Genomic DNA, 21,492 nt, shown 5'->3' with positions numbered 1-21,492 from the left:
ATCATACAAATATACAGTTAGAACACGAGACATCTAATTTTGCTCATGATATTGGTGGTCTCTTTTACAGACATGGGATGGCAGAAATCGATCAAGAGGACAGTAACTAAAATGCCACTCATCAAGGGCCAAAATTCTCATCTGGAGGTTGGGCTTGTCTCCTGCAGTGTGGGTTTAGACGGCCAAAACTCCATGACACTTAATGCCACATAGACCTGACTCAAAGTGACGGGAGGCTTGGGGATCATCTCAAGTGTAGGCATATGTCTGTAGCTTCTTCCAGATCTGTGTTTCTTTTACATTTATTTCATACCGAGTGGAAAATTAGGGGTTCTTGGAGACAGCCCTTCTTTTCTAAAGAAAACTGTTAGTCTGGGATTGAAAGGCTCATCATTACTCTGAAGAAATTGAGCAGGTTGGCATTTGGCCCTATCTAAAGACATATAGGATGGTGAAATGCAAGATCAGGACACATATGTCAGCCTCAGAGGAGAGCAGATAACTCTGCAGGTAGACCTTATAAAGCTTACTGCAACCTAAATTATATGTCAATCAGTGGGTCTCATTAAGGGACTAATTAATGAATGACACTATTGAATAATAATGCTAATGAGTATATTCATTGGGGAGAACATTTGAGTCACTTGGGTTAGGAAATGATATTAAAAGTATCAGAGTGAATCAAACTCATTTAAATGTTTTAAAATGAAGGTGGTGTAACACATACATGATGATATTTCACAGATATTTCTTAGAATATCAATAAGCACCAAGTTTAGTGCTGTCAGCCCCGTTGTCCCTTAATTTATTATATATGACTGAGATCTTATAAGCACAACACACTATAAAATCTACATTGCATACACACAAATACAGTTTCAAAAATGAATCCTGGAATTTTTCTACCAATAACAAGAATTTCCTCTTCACCAGGTCTTCATAGCTGTGAGAAGAGCGTTGGTATTGCCTAGTGAGCTCTGAGATGTGTGGCTTAATCTTCAGGGTAATTTAGAACAAAAGAGTGGCAATTCTTCAATGGAAACTAGACCCTGGTGAGTTTTTTCATAAATAATCTTTTCTTCTTCTAAAGAGATCTTATTAATCCTCTAGCACACTGAGCATATCATCTGCATATCACAGAGAGGTAAAGTGAGGGAACCAGCAGGCAGGTTCGAGCCGTACAGACAATTAAAGGCATCTCAGCTTGGCCCACAAGCCACATTCAGCCTTACACTGCAAGAAAGGACATTGTTCCATCAGGCTGCTTGGGTACCACATAGCTAGCAATCACCAGATAAATGCTAGCTCTCTGCTTTACATCAGGCTATGCAGGCCTCCTGGTCCTGCAAAAGCCATGCTTTATCTGTTTAGGGAGAAGATAGTTTGTAAGTAAAATTTGTCAGAGTCAGGTGGCTTCTTAAGCATTATCAGTGCTTACTGGGAAAGGGCCTAATTCAGAGCACCCGTGGCACCATTAAGGAGTATGAAACGGGGCGTAAGAAGAAAGCAAGCCATGCTCATGTTTATGCTTTAGCACCTCTTGTTAATCAGGAACAGAGGAGAGGCCTGTTCTTTAAAGAGCCCAAACCTACACAGACAAAGCTGGGCGCTGGGCTGTCACCAAGGGCATCTGCACGAAGCGCAGAAGCAGCCGTAGGACATCCAGGCCTCAATCACGAGTGTGTCAGGTCCTCACTGCCCTCTTCTGTCTCACCCACCGTCTGATAGGTCTTCTTACCACATAAGCCGGATCTGGTAGTCCCACTGCAGTGAGCAAAGTATAGTGCTACTTAAACTGGGATCACGCTGCCTACACACACAACTAAAATATGTTACCACTGGAGGGTTTTATTTTAGAGCTACTTCCCTTATAATGACTTACATCTCCGTGGACTTGATCAATATTAGGTGCTCAGAAACCAAAACACTCCCATTTCCCGACATGAACACTGTAAACACAGACCTTGACCTGAAGGCTCATTATAGATGACTCCTTGCTAAACGCTGGTCTTGTGAAATACCTAAAGGTCAGTTTAGTACTACTTGACCCAATTTCAAAGGGAGAGGGTTCTGAAGGCTTATGGTCAGTATTTTTATCAACTAGATTTCCGGAAGAACTCAATTTTAGAAACTGAATTCATGTGCAAGAGTGCAGCAAGGGGAACAGCTTACACGTGGTCACAGTTTTCTCACTTTAGGACATTACTAGAACAGTTACAGGATAGAAACACACACACACACACACACACACACATACACACACACACACATTTATATTCACACTCACACACAGTATAATTTTACTGATCCAGACACTACTTCTTTTCAATTAAGAAAAAATGAAGACTGTTGTTTGGCCACCCAGGCATGAAATCTACTTAAACCTGGAATATAAGGATGCAATACTCTTCAAGAAAACAGCAATTGCACAGTGATAACAACATACATTAAGATTGACACATGCTGTCTTAAGAGGTCCAGTAAGAGCTAAAGTCTAAAGAAAGTCGGAGGTGTCAGCCAAAGTCAACATGCAGTCTCTCTTCTGTTCTGATTGTAATCCATCACCCAACAGAACAGCTATAGTCCAGAAGATAACACAAGTCCTCGTATGAAAATGCTGGACTAAGAAATTTTTAAGTGTCAACGAATTCTGCTCAAGACTTTGGACAGTCTTCAAATTCTTCTTGTTGGATTAACAGAAAAATAAACCTTTATGGTTATTTCAATGTCAAATTTAAATAGAGATATTTGAAAAAAATATTAAGGTTTCTAAAGTTACATCATGGGCAGTAATGTTTTAAAAAGTGGTCTCATTGGCATATATCCACTGCTTATGTGCCATTGTTCTCGTAGAAGCCCACCTTGCAGTTTTGCTGGACTAGACAAATATAAATAACACATGGTAAACACTGATACACATCTCACAGGACACACTACATTTTACAAAATAGCTTTACTTTAGTACTATAACTGTTGTAAAAATGGACATCTCTGATTACTTCCGGACAAGTACATTTCACATTATAATGAAAGTTGTGATTACAAAGGCATTACTCATTTGATGGCCTTTTTCTATGGGTATTTGGGCTTCCAATTGTGTAGCCAAAGGTTCTCTCCTATTTCATTGAGACTTTGAAGGACCTTCCCGTCCCTTAAACAACAGCCTTTCTTCACCGTAAACCCCTGGAGAACTGAGTTTGAGGACCTACACTATGGAAACGTTAGAGAACTGAAAACTGATCACGGTGACAATCACCTTTTCACTGAGCGCGGTCAACTTAAAAAAATATAACCGATGAGACGACAGACTCTTCTGGGTTTTTGAGCTTTTAAAAAAAAGAGAGAGAGAGAGAGAGAATTTCTTTTCCTGTGCTGCCAGGGACGCGTCTGGCTCACAGAGCCTCGGCAGACGTGTCCGTGGACACAGACATGGTCACCTTGGCGATCTTGACCGTGCTCTTGATGCAGCTCTCCGCGGCCCTGTGGACGCTGGCTGCATTGTTGGCGTGTTTGTGCAGGCAGTCCGAGTCCCCCATGCTGTTATCGAGAGGCTGCGCGGTGCCTTCGCACGAGGGGAACATGCTCCGGAACGCATGTCTCAGGTCCTTGCTCCGCAGAGCGTAGATGATGGGGTTCACGGTGGAATTCAGCAGACAGAGCATGCTGCAGAAGGCAAACACTGTCTTAATGAGCTTGTTCATCTTCCCAAAGACGTCGTACACCATGATTGCGAGCAGGGGGCCCCAGCAGATGATCAAAACCACCAGAATCAGGACCAGGGTCTTGGCCAGCCTGATGTCCATGCGGGCTTGGTCCGGCCGGGTCACCTGCACCTTGCCGTCCTCGGACGTGTGGATGATGATGCTCTTCTGGGTACCGCGCTGGATCATGCGGACGGCGTGGCTGTGCGCCTTCCAGAGAATGTACATGTAGGCGTACACGATGAAGAGCAGCAGCACGCTGGTGACCCCAATCCAGAACATCAGGTAGGTCTCATCGATGAGAGGGAAAATGTCTGAGCACACGGATTGCAGTTTCTTGCAGTTCCAGCCCAGGAGAGGCAGCACGGCGATCACAATCGCGATGGTCCACATCAGGCAAAACGCCACCACGGCCTTGGGCCGGGTGACGATCCTCTTATAGGCCAGGGGTCTGTGAATAGATATGTACCTGTCGATGGCCGTGAGGAACAGGCTGCCGACGGAGGCCGTGAATGAGGCTGTGACCCCACCCAGTTTGAACAGAAACACGTTGGGGCTGTCTTTGCGGTGGAACACGTGGAAGTCGACGAAGCTGTAGACGAAGATGACGCTCCCCAGGAGGTCTGCCACGGCCAGGCTGCCGATGAAGTGGTAAGAAGGCCGGCAGCGGAGGCTGCGGGAGTGGAGGATGACGCAGAGCACCAGCAGGTTCTCCAGGACCGTGAAGGTGCCCAGCGTGAGGGACAGCACGGCGATGGCTAGCTGCTGGCTGGGGTTCAGAATCATGAAGCACTCCATGTCCATAAAGTTCTCCCCACACTGAATGTTCTCGTCGTTCTCCTTGTAGGAGGACAGAGACTTGTTGTAAAACTCGGTGAGGTTCACCTGGTCTGCTGGGACTAACTGGGGGTGCTCTCCCGCAGTCATCTTTTCTTGGAAGGGACTTCCCTTGAAGGAAGTTAAAGGAAATTTCTGCGGGAAGTAACCTAATTTGGATGCCATGTCGCCTTTGATGTCTTCGTACTGAATGTCATTGGCACCCACGTAGAGGAGGTCTGTGGTGATCGTTCGGAAGGTGGTATCTGCAAGGCCATCGAGGATGGACTTCATCCCCTCTGTCTTCGATTAGGCCACACTCACAGTGACGGAGAAAGAGCCCCGCAGCAGGAAACCCTGATGGGAGGGAAAACAGATAAGCTGAATGGGGAGAGAACAGGGAGAATGAAAACACATGAACAACTCGCCCCCCGCCCCCCAAAAGAACGATGGTAAACATCCCAAATATGTCCCCTTGTGTTATTTCATTCCTGTCTCTGAACATAGGTAAAATCCTTGTCCGATTCTGTCAACAAAATGTGTCGATCTTTCAGTTAAAGAAAAGCTTCCCAGGGCATTCCCTGGTGGTCCAGTGGTGAGGACTCCACACTTTCACTACCGAGGGCGTGGGTTCAGATCCCTGGTCACGGAACTAAGATTCTGCAAGCCACACAGAGCAGCGAAAAAATAAATAAATAAAATAAAGCCACGCATTTGATCAATGTACAGAAAAATATACCATAATAAAAATAAAAACGCAATTAAGATTTAAAAAGGAAGGAAAAAAACAAGAAAAGCTGTCAAAAGTTGGTGAGGTAGGGCACACACCCAACACATCCATTTCTTTCATTATTTAAGCTCTCTGGACTTGAGTCGCTGTGTGAGGCCCGCGTGGACCTCCAGGGTCTGGTGGTCAAGCGAAAGCAATGTGTCTTGGGTGTGGCTGTGTTAGGGAGTGTCTGCCACCTGGCTTCTACTATCACACACACACGCACACGCACACACACACACACACAGAGTCCTGATGCTGGTGGGGAAAGCAACCACATGTCACACAATCTCTGCTCTTAAAGACTTTACTGCCTTGTCACATGCCTTGTCACACAGGTGAGCATATAACACAACCAAAGAACAACAGAGTGTGGAGTCAAGGACTGAGTCGTGTGGCCTGTGTGTTCAGTGTAAAGGCGGAGGAGGACATTGCTGGGAACTGTAGGAAGCAAGTGGCCTTAATGGGAAGATCCAGGTTCTAGCCCTGACTCCATCGGGCAAGTTTCCTCACCCAGAGAAGATGTTTGAACTGAGCCATGGCTGAGGTGAACTTCTAGAATGTCTACACCAGCCAAGAAAAATGTTACGAAGGGTAGATTTGCACTGATGCTCCCGGGAAGAACAAGATCTTTAACACTGGAAAGTAGTCACAATGGACCGTGCTTCCAGACAGCGACTTCCATGAGCAGCGAGGTGACACCAGCACACACTGGAGGACGGGAGAAAGACCCGATCATCCAGGCCTTTCCAGGTGGATGGCACTGGAAGTAAGGATGGCTGAGAGGAGAGGCCAGATTTTCAGGGCTCTTCAATTCTCAGCAAGGCAATTTGCCTCTGTTTCAAAATAAATGGCCAGAGAATTGGTGTTCCTATTTATAAATATTTGTTTAAAATGTGGCTATTGGGCTCTTTAGCTTATATATTAGAAATACTGAGGGCAGTCCAAGATGGCGGTGTAGAAAGATCCAGAACCCCCTCCTCCCAGAGGCCCACCTAATCTACAGCTACAAATGGAACAATTCCCTCTGAAAAAGACTTGAAAACCAGCTGAATGACACTTCACAACAAACGATAAAAGGGCCACTTCAAGGTGTGTGGGAGAGGCAAATCATGATGTCGTATACCTGAAACTAAGACAATGTTCAATGTCAATGATCTCAGTATAAATAAATAAAGAAGAAATATTAGAAGTATGGAGTGATATCTACAATCATTTTAAAAATCATCAAAGCCAATATTTTACTCACTAATTGTCTTTTTGTTGTTCCTAAAAATATCACACTGTATTGAGGGGGGAAAAGATAGGCATTAGCTTGGATCCCATTAAAATGTTCTGAATCCTCCTGCTAAAATACAAAGATCCCACCTATCTGAATTAATAATTCATTTATTCATCCATTCAACAAATTGTGGTACACCCAGTATATGCCAGGCACTGTACTAGGCACTAAGAACAGAACAGTATCTGGAAAGAGCCCCTGACCACATGGAGTTCAATGTAGCAGAGGAGACAGGCTGACCCTGTAAGTATGAGAAAGCATTGTAACAGCTACAGTCAGGGACATATAGGATGCTGTGGGAGCAGCCGTCTGGGGGTTGAAGGCGGCTTCCCCAAGGAAAGGATGTTTGTGCCAAGAGTATGTAGAATTAATGTGGGTGGAGGCAGGACACGGAGACACAGAAAAAAAATTTTAATGAATACCTGAAGTGTCATGATGCGGTTTTTGTTCTGTTTGTCTGGTAATCGGGAATAGGCACAACATGCTAAATGTGGCCCAAGTTCCCACATTCTGCCACCTCTAAGTCCAGGCCACCATCACTGCTCACCAGAACCCGAGTGCCAACCACGTGGCCAGTTTTTTGTTTTTTTGGGTTTTTTTTTGCGGTACGCGGGCCTCTCACTGTTGTGGCCTCTCCCGTTGCGGAGCACAGGCTCCAGACGCGCAGGCTCAGCGGCCATGGCTCACGGGCCCAGCCGCTCCACGGCATGTGGGATCTTCCCGGACCGGGGCACGAACCCGCGTCCCCTGCATCGGCAGGCGGACTCTCAACCACTGCGCCACCAGGGAAGCCCTGGACTGATCCCCTTTTGATCACTTGCCAAATAAATAGCTGCTGCCGTGATCTTCATAAAACAGGCGGCTGATTACGTCACTCCCCTATTTCAACCTCTGTGCCCTAAAGACCAAGTTCAAGTTCATTCACGAGGCTTCCCTTTCAGGCCCATGCTCTCCAGACCATCCCACGCAGCTCTTCTCTCTGCCATCCGTGTCAGCCCAGCTGAGGGCCTTTCAGATCTGACCCTCACTCCCTTGTGCCCAGAGCTCTCCACATTCTGTTCTCCCTGAGCAGGAAAGCTCTCTACCTCCATCCCCACACCCATAGGATGAAGTCCAGTAAAAGGCTTCCTTCCCAGGGTTGTCTAGCCCCTGCCTGTCTCTCCATCCCTCCTCTCGCCATTCCTGGACTCGCCACTATACCGGATAATTTGGTTCCATGAACACACCGAATCCATTGCTTTTCAACTTGGTGCTCTTGCTTCCACTGCTTTGCACACTCCTCTGAGCAAACACCCTTTCCCTTCCTCCACCTGGTCAACTCCTTCCCCCAGTTTGATGTAGCTCCTCTGCTCCCATCATACCCTCTTTGGGGCTCCTAGAATAGCCAGATAGAGTTCTACCATGGTGTCCATGGTGTTTACCAAATATTCTAATATTTCTCCGTGTTTGCATCTGTTTTGCCCCTCCCTCCCACCCACTAGGTAGTAAGCTCACTGAGGGAAGGAATTTTATTTATCTTAGTGTTTATTCATAGCATTTAATATAATGCCTAGTGTATAGCAGGGGGCCCTACATAAGCTGGTTGATTGACTATAGGTATTTCAAAAGAGAAAAAAAATCCCTTTCCTATTCAAGGTGGGGGAGGGAGTCACCCAATCATAATGGGAATAAATAAGCATGTAGCTTGAATCAGGGTATCTATCCTAAATAGATGCCCGATCCATTCGTGCTAGAAAAATGCTCTATTTAGATGAGGTAGCTGACATTGTAAATGAAAGCTGCCTGTGTAGTGATTACCTAGCCTAAGTACTCACGGAATGAGCCACATGACCCAGCCGACTTTGGCTAGATAGAGGTGAAGGAGAATACGGGCAATATGTTACCGGATGGTGAACAAAGCAAGCATGACAGGTGAGTCAGGAGGGCACCCTTGGCTCCTGCATGGTCCTCTGGCCCTTTCGCACGGTCAGCATCGCCTGCAATGACAGTTCGGAGGCACCGCCGAACCGAGGGCCCCGAATCGTCCACGGCTAACTTCTGGCATCACTCAGGAACTAACTGCTTCTTCTCTGAGCCGGTTCTGCACACCCTCCCACACTGGCAAAGGGCAAGGCACACAAGGGCTGGGAACTGCTCAGCCAGAGGCAGGAACACTAGTGCACAGACCACACAGGGACACCCAGTGTCCACTGAGAGTCTGGTAAAGCCCAGCCAGGTGTCCCGGGGAGGTTGTCTAGTTGTGGAGGATATAAAAATAAAGGATGCAGAAATAGAAGACTGAAGTTCAACAGCCACAGTGGTTGCCCTGCGCTTCCTGGTTCCTCTATTACAATCTCTCCTGAGTCCCCAGCTCAGCCTGGCTCCACCTGTTCACGCTCAAGTGTCCTCAAGTTCCCTGTTCAGCCATCTGTCTGTCATATCCTCTCTCACATCTTCGGCTCTTCCAGAAAATGTCGTACATGTGCCCACCCCTGGGCTGTGTCTCTTGAGTCAAGTTTGCTCTTTGTGCAAACTTACATTCGCTCAACAACTCCACTTATATGGGAAAGTGTTCATGGAATAGGTAGGACACAGAAGATAGCCACAATCTGTGGGAGCCGTTAATGGTCCTGGCACATCCTCAAATCTTACTTTTGCTTCTCAACTGCCACCCATATCGAAACACACAGCTTCCTGGCCCGGGAGATGGCTCCCTGCTCCTTGAATCACGCTTGCACACCTTCCTCCTTTCCTCCTACCCCTCCCTCTGTCTGAAATACTCATTTCCAAGTTGTCTTTCTGAGATAAATTATCTTTACCTCCTTGACCTGCCCTTTGCACCAGGGAGAACTAGTCCCCCAGTTTTCCCCTCTATTATAGACCTCATCATAGCATTTATGCATAAGTTTACATATTTATTTCCATAACTAGAATGTGCTTTCCAAGCACAGGACTGGCGTCTTTTTTTTCTTATGTGACTCACTGACCTGATAACATGATAGCAGGCGTAGGGGGGATGGGGGAGGCTGGGCTCACTTCGAAATCTTCCCATGAACCTAATACAGTGGCAGTTGAATTTTATTAACTGATCCATGAAAGCCGTGATTTAATAATATATATTTGCCTTTTCTTAAAATTAGAAGAGAGAAAGGTAATTAGTTCAGTGGACATTTGGCCTGAAGATCAAAGTTTGAGCCCAACATTTCCAGGCAGCTACTGGGGCCCAGTCCATGATCTCCATCCCATAAATCATCTTCTCTCAAGTAACTAATTCTCCCTTCACACTGCCTAATTAAAACCTAATTTATCTGACATTTTGATTATTTATATTCCATTCATACAATTCAAAACGTACAAAAGGATATACAGCAAAAAGTCAACCTAACCTCTCCCATTCTGATGTTCCAGCCAACCAGTTTTCCTCCTTAGAGGCAAGAAGTTTCTTGGTACTCCTTGCAGCGATATTCCATGCATATTCAAGCAAATATATATACATTTATCCCCTCTTTCTTTTCTTTTTAACAAATACTAATATAGGTACTGTTTGGCACCTTGCTTTTCCACCTAAAAGTATATGTGAAGACAGTTCCACATCAGTACACAAAACCTCCTCATTTAGCAGCTGCCTTGAGTATCTGTTAGATACTCATAGATGCCTCCTATGGACACAGGTTTAGCTTATTTATCATCTCTTACTATTACAAATAATGCAGCCATGTCATGTTTCACATTTCTTACAGTATTGTGAATAATCTCTCTAGTCACTCAAGCTCACACTCCACACTTACCCTGGATTCCCTCTCCTCAGCCTCTATAATCAGGTAGACCACTAAGTCTTGCTGATTTTTCCCCTTTTAAGCACATATGGAGAGCTTGTTATGTGCAGCTGGCCCTCTGAGCCTCTGATGTATATCAAATTATTTTCACAGTAGCCCTGTGAGGTAGATGCCATTATTATCTCCATTTTACTGATGAAAGGCACAGAGGGGGTAAAGTAATTTGCCATTCACACAGCTAGTAAGGGCAGAGCCAGAATGAACTCAGATATTCTGATTCTAGAGCAGTGTTGTCTGATAAAAATGGAATGCAGAAGGCTGCTGGACATCCAATATAAGATGCACATTTTTTTTGTTGTTGGTGGTGGGAATGTAAGTTGGTGCAGCCACTATGGAAAACAGTATGGAGGTTCCTCAAGAAAACTAAAAATAGCGTTACCGTATGATCCAGCAATCCCACTCCTGAGCATATATCCAGAGAAAACTATAGTCCAAAAAGATACATGCGGGGCTTCCCTGGTGGCACAGTGGTTAAGAGTCTGCCTGCCAATGCAGATGACACAGGTTCGAGCCCTGGTCCAGGAAGATCCCACATGCTGCGGAGCAACTAAGCCCATGCGCCACAACTAGTGAGCCTGCGCTCTAGAGCCCGTGAGCCACAACTACTGAAGCCCATGTGCCACAACTACTGAAGCCTCCGTGCCTACAGGCCGTGCTCCCCAACAAGAGAAGCCACCGCAGTGAGAAGTCCTTGCACTGCAACAAAGAGTAGCCCCTGCTCGCCACAACTAGAGAAAGCCCACACACAGCAACAACAACGCAACGTAGCCAATAAATAAATAAATGAACAAATAAAATAAATCTATTAAAAAAAGAAAAAAGATACATGCACCCAGTGTTCATAGCAGCACTATTTGCAATAGCCAAGACATGGAAGCCACCTAAGTGTCCGTCAACAGATGAATGGGTAAAGAAGATGTGGCACATATATACAACGGAATAGTACTCAGCCATAAAAAAGAATGAAATAATGCCATTTACAGCAAAATGGATGGACTTAGAGATTATCATACTAAGTGAAGTATGTCAGAAAAAGACAAATACCATACGATATCACTTATACGTGAAATCTAAAATATGACACAAATGAATGTATTTATGAAACAGAAACAGACTTACATAGAAAACAAACTTACAGTTACCAAAGAGGAAAGGGAGTAGGGGAGGGATAAATTAGGAGTTTGGGATTAGCAAATACAAACTACTGCATATAAAATAGATAAACAACATGGTCCTACTGTATAGCATAGGGAACTATATTCAGTATCCTGTAATAAACCATAATGGAACAGAATATGAAATATATATATATATATCAGTTATATATATATAACTGATACACTTTGCTGTACACCAGAAACTAACACAACATTGTAAGTCAATTATTCTTCAACAAAAAATTAAATTTAAAAAAATGCACATTTTTTTCACATTTTAACATCCCTGAAATTAGAGTGTACCTTATAGAGGGTATCATACTTTCGTTGTCACAGAGCCTCTCCAGCTGGGCCCCCCCCCGATGGGGTCAAGGAGATGCCCTCCCAGAGTCACCCTCCTCCAATTCCAGGAACTCCGTGGGCTTGCTCCTGGGGTCTGTCCTCCTGGAGGCCGCCGGAGGCAGCTGTTTGTGGGGGAAGCGGTGTGAGGATGGGCAGGCTGGGCCGATCACATGCGTGTGCCTGCATGCGTGTGTCCTCGTGGTGCAGTGTGGCTGGGAGCAGAAGGGGGCGGGCAAAGCTGGCTCCCCCGCACCGTCATGTTTTGCTGTCTAACTCCAAGGAGGCCAAAAATTCTAAATTTGAACCTGGCCTTGCAGGCCCTCGTGAAGGCATATTTGTCAAGGTAAGAGGCTGGAACATACTTTATTTAGTAGTTTATGAGCTTGATTTATAGCTTCAAAATATTTTTTTTTTAAAAATGGAATGCAAGCCACATAGGCAATTTTAAAATTTCCATTATCGAGGGTAAAAAGAAAAAGGTAAAAGGTGAAATTAATTTTAATAATATATTTTATTTAACTCAATACATACAAAATATTATCCTTTCAATAGGTGGAACTAGCCACATTTCAAGGGCTTAATAGCCACATATGGCTAGTGGCGACCATATTGGATATTGACAGGTTTGGAGCTGCTTTAAACCTTTTTTTTTTTTTTTTTTTTTTTTTTTTTTTTTTGGCGGTACGCGGGCCTCTCACTGTTGTGGCCTCTCCCGTTGCGGAGCACAGGCTCCAGACGCGCAGGCTCAGCGGCCATGGCTCACGGGCCCAGCCGCTCCGCGGCATGTGGGATCTTCCCGGACCAGGGCACAAACCCGTGTCCCCTACATCGGCAGGCGGACTCTGAACCACTGTGCCACCAGGAAAGCCCTGCTTTCAACCTTTATGATACATCATTTCCCTAACCTAAGACAGGGATGCTACTATCTCCCTTCTTTCCCCCACTGATTCCAGCCAGTCCAAGCACCAGTAATGGAGAGAACACTGAATTAGGAGTTATCAAACCAAGATTAGTGTCAGACCTGTATTTGGGTAAGTAGTTACTCTTTCTAAAGCTCATTATTTCATCTGTAAAATAGGAAGGAGAAGGAGTAGGAGGATGCCTCCATCATAGAATTGTTCTGAAAATTACATGAAAAAAATAATGCATGGTGAAGAACTTAACATAGTGCCTGGCACAAAATTTAAGTCTTCAATAAATATTAATTATTATTATCATTACTTAGTATAATGGCTCTTTGCCATATACTAATAATACTTCCAGATAATGCATTGACTTAATTAGATCATAGGCTACTTATTCAATTTTTATTTTTGTCTCGGCACTTAAAGCATGAAGCAAGTATAAGATACACACATGGGTGAGGGAGGAGGAAACTTTATTGAATGTCTATTACATTCCAGGCATTTGAGAGACTCTGCATATATTCTATCGTGAAATTGTCATGACAACTCTATCAGGTGCTTATTTATAATCCCCGTGTCACAGATGAGGAAGTGGAGACCAGTAGATTTTAAATAAATTGTCCAGAATATGAAGAGCTTGTAGCTGAACCCATGTCTCTCAGACACCAGAGTTTCTGCTTTGGGACTTTATACATCTTTTAAGCATTAACAGTAACTAGGATAAAGCCATTTTGCATCTTATAGTATATTCTAGCCTTCCAGCTTCTTACAAACACGAATTATGGCATTTTGCCAATAGTAATTAAGACTACCTCCTACTAAATCGCTCTTTCCTATCCCAGCCCATCTAGGTACATCTGCCTACTGGCATGTCCTCAAGGATGAAAATTTTAGTATTTGGAAGAGGTATAAAGCTTCTTCAGTTAAGAAGAAGGATCACAAACCTTATTTCAATAATTCAAAACATGTGTGCCTGTGATTTACTCTATATTAAGATCACCACATATGTGATCACAATTTCCCATTTTAATGTGACCAAGCACTTTCATTAAAAAAAAAAAACCAGCTTGTTAAAACCTGAGTCAGGGCAGTGTGGTTACGAAATATAGAGTAACTTCTACCCAATATAAGCCAACTTTTTAATGAAAGAATACAGTTAAAAATATACATGGATGTTGTGCAGTTCAAGGATCTTAGCAATGTCAAAATGCCACTGTGCACAGGCTATTTTAACAGTTAATGGGATCATGGCAAGAAAATTGTGCTCTTCATTTCGGTAACCCTTTATTTTTACATTTGGATTACTACAGTAATGTCCACCTTACTATTATTTATTTATTTTTTTGTATTGAGAGTTTTCTTTGAGAGTTCATTAGTAATATAGTTCAGGCTTTGGGGGATGCAGCTACCATTAATTTTGTTTTTGTTTGCTACTGGGAAAATCTAATTGGAAATTTCCAGCAAGAGGTGTAGATGCACCTATTAAAGAAGCAGTTGGGTTTTGTTACCATTATAGTAAAAGAATGATTGAATGACATTTAAAGGGGATTTTCCTAGAATTCTGCTTTTTAAAATATAAGGAACATAGTCTAACGATTTAGGCTGTAAATCATGCCTTTATAACAATAATAAAAATACTTTAATATATTGAATCTATTATTTTTAAAAAAACTTCAATTTTTAGAATAACATCACCTGTTCTTTTTGCCCACCTCTCTATGCACACCTGCTTTTCTCCATCCACTGCCTCCAAACTTATACATCAACTCGCAGGCTATGGTGTCATCAAGAAATTGTTATGGATTTGGAAGCAGTACGGAGTTTTTTTTAAAAGTCTATTCAGAGTCTGTATCTTTGTTTCTATAACCATTAAGGGTATAAAACATCCATGTTCTGATTAGGATGAACATGGAGTAGGTCCTCAAAACAAGACTTCAAATAAAGTCTTTTCTATACCAGTATAATTTAATAGCAGGCTATTTTAGACGTCATTGCCCCACTGAAGACCTTCTTTGTTTCAGAGGGACACTTCAGTAATTTAGATATTTGGCACTGTTGATTCTGGAGTCAAAATCCTTGCAGCATCTCTGGGGGAACAGGCACTAGAGAGTATTTGCTTCCTGCAGGATGTCATGTCCGGGAAGGCAGAAAACCCTCCAGAAGCATCGGAAGACCGGCGCTCCCAATATAGTTACAGACTGTATCAGCCGACCAGGCTCCTTTTCTAGATTCTAAGTTTGTAAATGCTTTAAGGAAATAATCCCAAGCTCATCACGTCTAGATTGATAGACGTCCAGGATATCAAACGTAGGAGCCATAGGCCTTTTCTTAATCGTGTTGTTTTCCTTAGTTTGTTGGTTCTGTCTTGTTCTGCTTGGTTAACCTTATAAAAGAGCCTTGCGAATGGTTCAAGAGAAAGAAGGTGCCAGTGGATATATTTGTTTGTTATTTTCCATTCATTTCTGGGAACAAGTCTGGTTTCTCTTAATTTGATCAAGAAAAATAACTTGCTAATGTATTTCTATAAGTCAGTAGGGAAATTTTTAGTTGACTCTTATAACTGCATTATTTCTAAGGCACGTCCTTAATGTACACTGGCAGATCTCATGGGCCAACTTCACAACTTGATGAATGATGCTTCTGTTACAGCTGAATGGGCAACTGAGTCTGTTCTAACGCTTACCTAACCAGTTGAGTTTTGAATTATTAAAGTAGTTTGGTCACTTATTGCACCATCTTCCATAGCAAAGTCAAAGATTGACTTAACTATCCTGATAATTCAGGCAAAAATACATAATTCTTCTTCCTTGTGTTAATGTTCTCTCTCTTTCCCATACAGAAAAGAAAATTCCATTGTGCTCGTAATGCTCAGTTGGTTCTGAAAGGCTTAGCTTTTCTTATATTTTGTAACATAGAGCAGAAGTTATTAAATGTACCCTTTTCTCTGGTCTATTCTTACTAACAATATGAGTATTACATTTTTCATTAAAAATATCAATTATTATGGACCAGATAGACATGAGGACACTTATAAGGCTATATTTCTGTTCAAATTTAACCTGAAGTATGCCTAATTATTTAACATTTATAGGCTTCTTAAAGCATAAAGAATTTCAGGGCTCAAGAAATGATGCCTTTAAACTACATCAAATTAAGCACTCACTATCAGGTGAAAATGCTGGGAGGAAAACCATCACAAAAGCAAGTTAATGATACAGATGAACTGATTCCTTAGATCTGTTGACCTTTATAACCAATTCCATGAATCATTTAATGTTGCTCTGCTGTTTTGATGTTTCCTCCTACCAAGTGCCTTTGCTTGTTTGGCACAGGGGGGAGTGGGGTAAAGGGAGATGCATTTTCTATATAAGCTGTAAAAGGAGCATAATTGAAGCAGCCTTCCCTTAAAATAGAATTTGCAAAGTTTTCAATTCAATAGAAGCCCTGGCCCATATACAAAATAGTCCATAAGATTGTCTTTATCTTGCATGAGGTTTGATCAATAAAGGCCGAAAACAGTATGCAGAACCCAGTAGGCAGGTAATCTTGACAGTTCATTGCCAAGGACAACAGTGGTTTAAAGCGTGCCACATGTTGTCCAATGGAACAGCATACTTTTCAGTTTCTTCATTCATCTTTCAACAAAAAGTATCTTCTCTTTGAATCCATGAACAGACACATGAAGGCCAACTAAAAACAGAGTCTTGTTTCCCCGGGCTCAAATCTCAGTGACTGGGTGACTAGGATGATTAAATGTACGACAGAGAGAATTCCAGTTCCCAAATATTTTCAGTCAGAAACATGTTTATGTGCCATGCATCATGCTAAGGATATGTATTATTTTTAATATTTACATGAATTAGGTGCTATTACAATTCCCGTTCTACATATGAGAAAACTGAGGCTTAGAGAGGTACAGCTTTGCCCAGCGTTGCCCACTAGAGAGAATGGAGTTAGAACTTCAACCCAAGTCTGTATAACTCAATGTCCCTGCTCTCAACTTCGAGGTCCAGGAACCATTTAATAAGACAGTCTTCTTTCCACTTCTAAGGAAAGGGAAGAATCAATTTTGAGAAAGGAGGTAATAAACAGTACTTAATAATTTTACACAATGAACAACTAAAATCTGAAGGAATGCTCTGTTGACAGAAAAAGTTGCCCGTAGCACTTGCAAATCATCCTTGTCCCATGGGCTTTAGGGACAAAGTATGAGAATTAACTCTAAGCTATAAATCCTAGCCTTGGATTAGCACCTTATTTGCAATCAATGGCTGTTGGTGAGTAATAAATAAAATCTAACTTGTCTTTGCCACTAATTTAAAAAATTACGTATACATATTTTTCTTCAGTAGTCAATTATAAAGATTATGGACAGTTATGACAGTTTCCACGACACCAGCGAGGAACAGAGAGGGCACCTTCTTTAGGTCTGAATGAGACATGACTGTTGTAAGTCGACAAAAGCTTGAAACATCCATTGCCCATACGGAGCTATTCAAACTCAAAGGAAATCACTCCACTTCCCACCGTGAGCAGGGTGGTTTTCTTAAGGCCCAGAGAGAGGATGCCACTCTCTGGTCAGTTCTTAAGAACTTGCCTGGAATCAAGGCAGAAAAAACTATGTAATCGTCATTTGGGCTCCAACAAGGGAGTGCCTGTGACTCACTCTTGGCGCCCAAATGGCACACAGCTGTGTTACTACAGCAAGGCAGCAGATGGATATAAAGTTATTGGCCCCTTACATGCTTCGTGTAACATATTTTTGTTGGGCATGTGCTCTGTGCTAAACACTGTAGACATTGTCTATTCACGTATCCCACCTGGATGATGGATACAGGTCAAGGAAGCAAGGGAAATGATTCTCCATTCCAACCAACCCATCCAATAAAGCCCATCCATCTGCCCTTCTCCTCCCACAGAAGACAGAGTTGAGTAGGATATGAATACAAGTAATAGACAGATGATACTTCATCATCAAATAGTACTGGCTTGGGTAAATTCCCTTCCTATATGTACTTTGAGGTTTTCTCCCTGGACAGATGATTGGCAATGCTGAGTCATCCCATAGCAGTCTTTCTTGTGTCTAAACCCTTCAGATCATGAAAACCTTGAGAGTAGGGACCTGTATTATATGGTCTTGAATGTCCTCTGCCTGGCATAGTGCCCGGCACAGGGTATGTACTCAATGCCTGTTTACTAAATGAATGTTGGCAGTAGAGCAGAGCTATCCTAGCAGAATGACTTTTAACTGTGAATAGTTTCCCTTGGCGTAAAGTCAGTTGATCATTAGGGAAGTAAACCTGAGTCTTGGTCTCATACAAACATCCAGCTGGAAAGAACTGTAACCAGATGTAAAAGTTACATGAAAGGCATCAACAACTGTGTATCCCAGGATCTTTGATCTCAGTATCAAACAGAAATTATATTGATGGCAAGTAGAAGTTATGGGCAAAGATCAGGTATTTACTTTCTATTCTGATCCTTCTTCAGCCTGAGTATGTACTATGAACCTCAATATTTTGCCATATAACAATGATATATAAGGAGATCTTTGTGAGATGCACAACTGTGAATGAATCCTAACTATATGTGTTGATAGACCTTTAAAGACGGTGTATGAAATTATGATTATAATGGACTTTTTCCTTCCCTCAAATGCATGCTATTATGCACTGATTTTTCCCAGATGGGTTTCTGCGTGTGTGTGTCTTCAAAGCAACTTATCAAGAGAAGTTATGTGAAAATTCAACCACTAGATGGAGTGGCTTTTATAAGCCCTCAGGAATCAATTTGTTACTCTGTTCAGTGGACATGGTTCTTGCTTTGGTTGAGCAACTTTTCCTGCTAACAACATTTTATGCGTTTTACAACTGACTTAATTTAAACATAAATAAGAAAATATGTTAAAGAGGGTTATTACTATTGCCTACAAAAACAAAATTTCTAATTGCTTTTCTGAGGCAAAAAGGCATTGAGAAAATTTAATATATTGATAAAACTTAATTGTGAGTATTTGGAATTGTGCCTCAAGAAAGTAATTAAGAATGAGTAAAGGAAAGTAGTTATACTGAAAACAAATGACACGTTTATGCTAAGAGATGCTAAGAGTAGGAATGGAAGGTCTCAGGAGCCCAAAATCAATTCTAATAACAAACTCAACTCATTTCTATTTTATGAAACATTTGGCTTTCCAATTTTCAAATATAAAATCACCAACACAGGTCATAACTCTGTGATGAAAAAGAATGGAAAGTTATTTTCTATCATTACAGAAGCTAAAATGGAATATTTCACAAGAGAAGTTAATATTTGTTTAAATACTCATACAAATCAAGGATACACTCGTTTTCTAAATAATTCAATGTCCTTCCTATCATTTTCTCACTGGAGTAATTTTAAACATTTTTATTGTGTGTAAGTTCAGGATTCCATTTAAACATGATTTTAAAAACCTAGGTACTTACATATCACCTACTTTAATTGAAAGTCACTTAATAAAAAAAATTTTCAGTGTGTATGAACAATACAAGATATAAACAGAAAAACATGCTTTCAAGATATAAATTATAATGTACAAACAGAACTAGAAGAACTTGGTTTCAGTAATGGTGTAAAGTATGCTTTGGAAATGTAATAACAAATCGGATGCAAGTACAGAGCTTTTATGCCATTGAAACCATGAGGTAGTTCTATTATACTTAAGAGTTTGACCTTGAATCATGGTTTGTGTGCTACAACTATGTGATTTTGAACAGAGTTGAGGAACTAAAAGTATTCAGAAAAAGTGACGTGAAGATAAAGAACTAGGAAATAAGATAGTTGAGCATAGGCTGGACATCCCAGGGTACACCTTAAAGAACAGTCTGAGAAGTCACAAGTGGTTTGGAAGAGCACACAGAGTTAGTTATTTTATAGGTCAGTGGTTCTCAAAGGATGCTCTCCAACCAGAAGCATCAGCATCATCTGGGAACTTGGGAGAAATGCAGTCTCAGGTCCGACCTCAGACCGACAGAATCAGAAACTCTGTTCCTGGGTGGGGGCACATCTGTGTTTTCACAAGGCCTCCAGGAGATTCTAAGACACTCTAAAATTTTAGAACCATTGTTAAAGATGGAAACCTGTGAAAAAGACTAGATGGGGGAGGAAAATAGAACTAGCCTTTAAGAAGAATTGAGGTGAGATAGGAAGAAAGAATATTCTATGAGCGTAGGTTTTTCGATCATTGAAATGGATGGTGAAGGAAGCCTGTTCATGATAAAGTAGTCTCCCACAGAAGATCTTTAAAACCAAGCATTTTCTATTTGATTGGAGTAGGACACTGTAGTCTAGCCCGAAAATGAGCGTAAGGAGTGAAGAACCTCTCAAGGATTTTCAGTCTACAATCCAGAGCTTCTCTGCACTTTTTCAGGTAACTTATTTGCTAGATCTTTTGTCCAGCAAAGAAAAGTGGCTTCAAGACATAACATGCACTTACCCAGTAAGCAGACACAAATTAAAAACTGCATACCATTTTCTCTTAATTCTATTTACAAAGTCTATGTAAAGTTTGATAGGACTGCTAACCATGTCTATCAACACCGTTGTGAAGGAACCCATGACTACTGAGCATAAAAGAACAGGAAAAAAGTAAAAGTAAGTAACACTCCAGCTTATTTCCTTTTTAAGCTGGAAATGTTTCTATTTGTTCTTCTTTTGCCAAAACCATAAAATAATGTATCACGGGAGGTGAACCCAGAAAATGACGAACTAAAATGGAAATTTTGCAGTAGGCCCAAGTAATGCAAATCTACTGCAAATTATCTTACAGAGTTACCCTGGTAATTATGCAATTTGCACTGCTTATAGCTGGCAGGGATCTTTCAAAAATACCTACAAGTTATAAATATATGGAAATGTATCCCAGAGCACTTAAATATATGACTCTGGGCAGACTGTTCCCTCTCTAATTATTTCATCAATAAAAATGGATCATAGATTACTCATAATTAGTTTCCTTAGCCGAGGACTAAAATCATTCAAAGGCTTCCCTTTTGAAAAATTTGTATGAACTTAGATCTAATTTCCAAAAGTAGTTGTACATTTTCCAAAGCCAAGTTCCCACATAGACAAAGATACAGATTCCTTTGGACAATCTTTTGCTTACTTTAGTTATGAGTTAAGTTGTTTAATTTTTTTCTTTTTATTTTATTTTTTCCTTTTTCTCCACATGCATATCGCTTGTTCACCACAACTTGTACAAAAGCTAGAGAAAACATTTACAAATTCTGGTAGCAATGCATTAAAATGAGTTGAAAATATGGTCCATTTAAGAAGTAACACTGGAATAAACCAAAATACACAGATCACAGTGGTATTAAAATAAGCTCTCTTACAAAGAATAAATCAAGTTGATTTATTTTTAAATATAGCGGGGTTAAAAGCAAACAAGAGTGACAAAGGCACACTACCTATGGTTTTGGTTCACTTACTATATTAAAAACATCTTTTTTAGCCACCTGACCAACAGCAATCAATGTTATAAAATTTCCTAGTACAACTGTCCAATGTGAAAGTAGAATTTTTTTTTAAAGCATACTGGAATTTCTCACCAATTTAAATGTAAAACTCCTTTTAACTCAATTTACAGAACTCACATTGACTCCAATTTTCTTCTCTAAATATATGGTCTCAGAACGAATAAAGAAATGATAAAGGAAAGAGGGGAA

At 41.5% G+C, this 21,492-nt stretch overlaps 1 protein-coding gene across 2 annotated transcripts; it reads right to left on the bottom strand.

Annotated features, from left to right (window-relative positions):
• Nucleotides 1-3,392: 3,392 nt before the first annotated feature.
• CNR1 (cannabinoid receptor 1) lies at nucleotides 3,393-4,811 on the bottom strand. 2 transcript variants are annotated; one of them, XM_060030608.1, is made up of 2 exons: nucleotides 4,746-4,811; nucleotides 3,393-4,649 (listed from the first exon to the last, which is right to left on the bottom strand). In XM_060030608.1, the coding sequence occupies exons 1-2, from the start codon at nucleotides 4,809-4,811 to the stop codon at nucleotides 3,393-3,395; spliced, it is 1,323 nt and encodes a 440-aa protein (XP_059886591.1). The 2 variants fall into 2 exon arrangements, with proteins under 2 accessions (XP_059886591.1, XP_059886590.1); XM_060030607.1 differs by having other exon boundaries at nucleotides 3,393-4,811.
• Nucleotides 4,812-21,492: the final 16,681 nt, after the last annotated feature.

The sequence above is a fragment of the Delphinus delphis genome, chromosome 14 (genome assembly GCF_949987515.2).
Source record: "Delphinus delphis chromosome 14, mDelDel1.2, whole genome shotgun sequence".
Classification (NCBI taxonomy): Eukaryota; Metazoa; Chordata; class Mammalia; order Artiodactyla; family Delphinidae; genus Delphinus; species Delphinus delphis.
This window is presented reverse-complemented; position numbering and strand designations above follow the sequence as displayed.

Coding starts and splice junctions, on each gene's coding strand:
- CNR1 (XM_060030607.1), bottom strand. CDS start 4,811: ATGAAGTCCATCCTCGATGGCCTTGCAGATACCACCTTCCGAACGATC.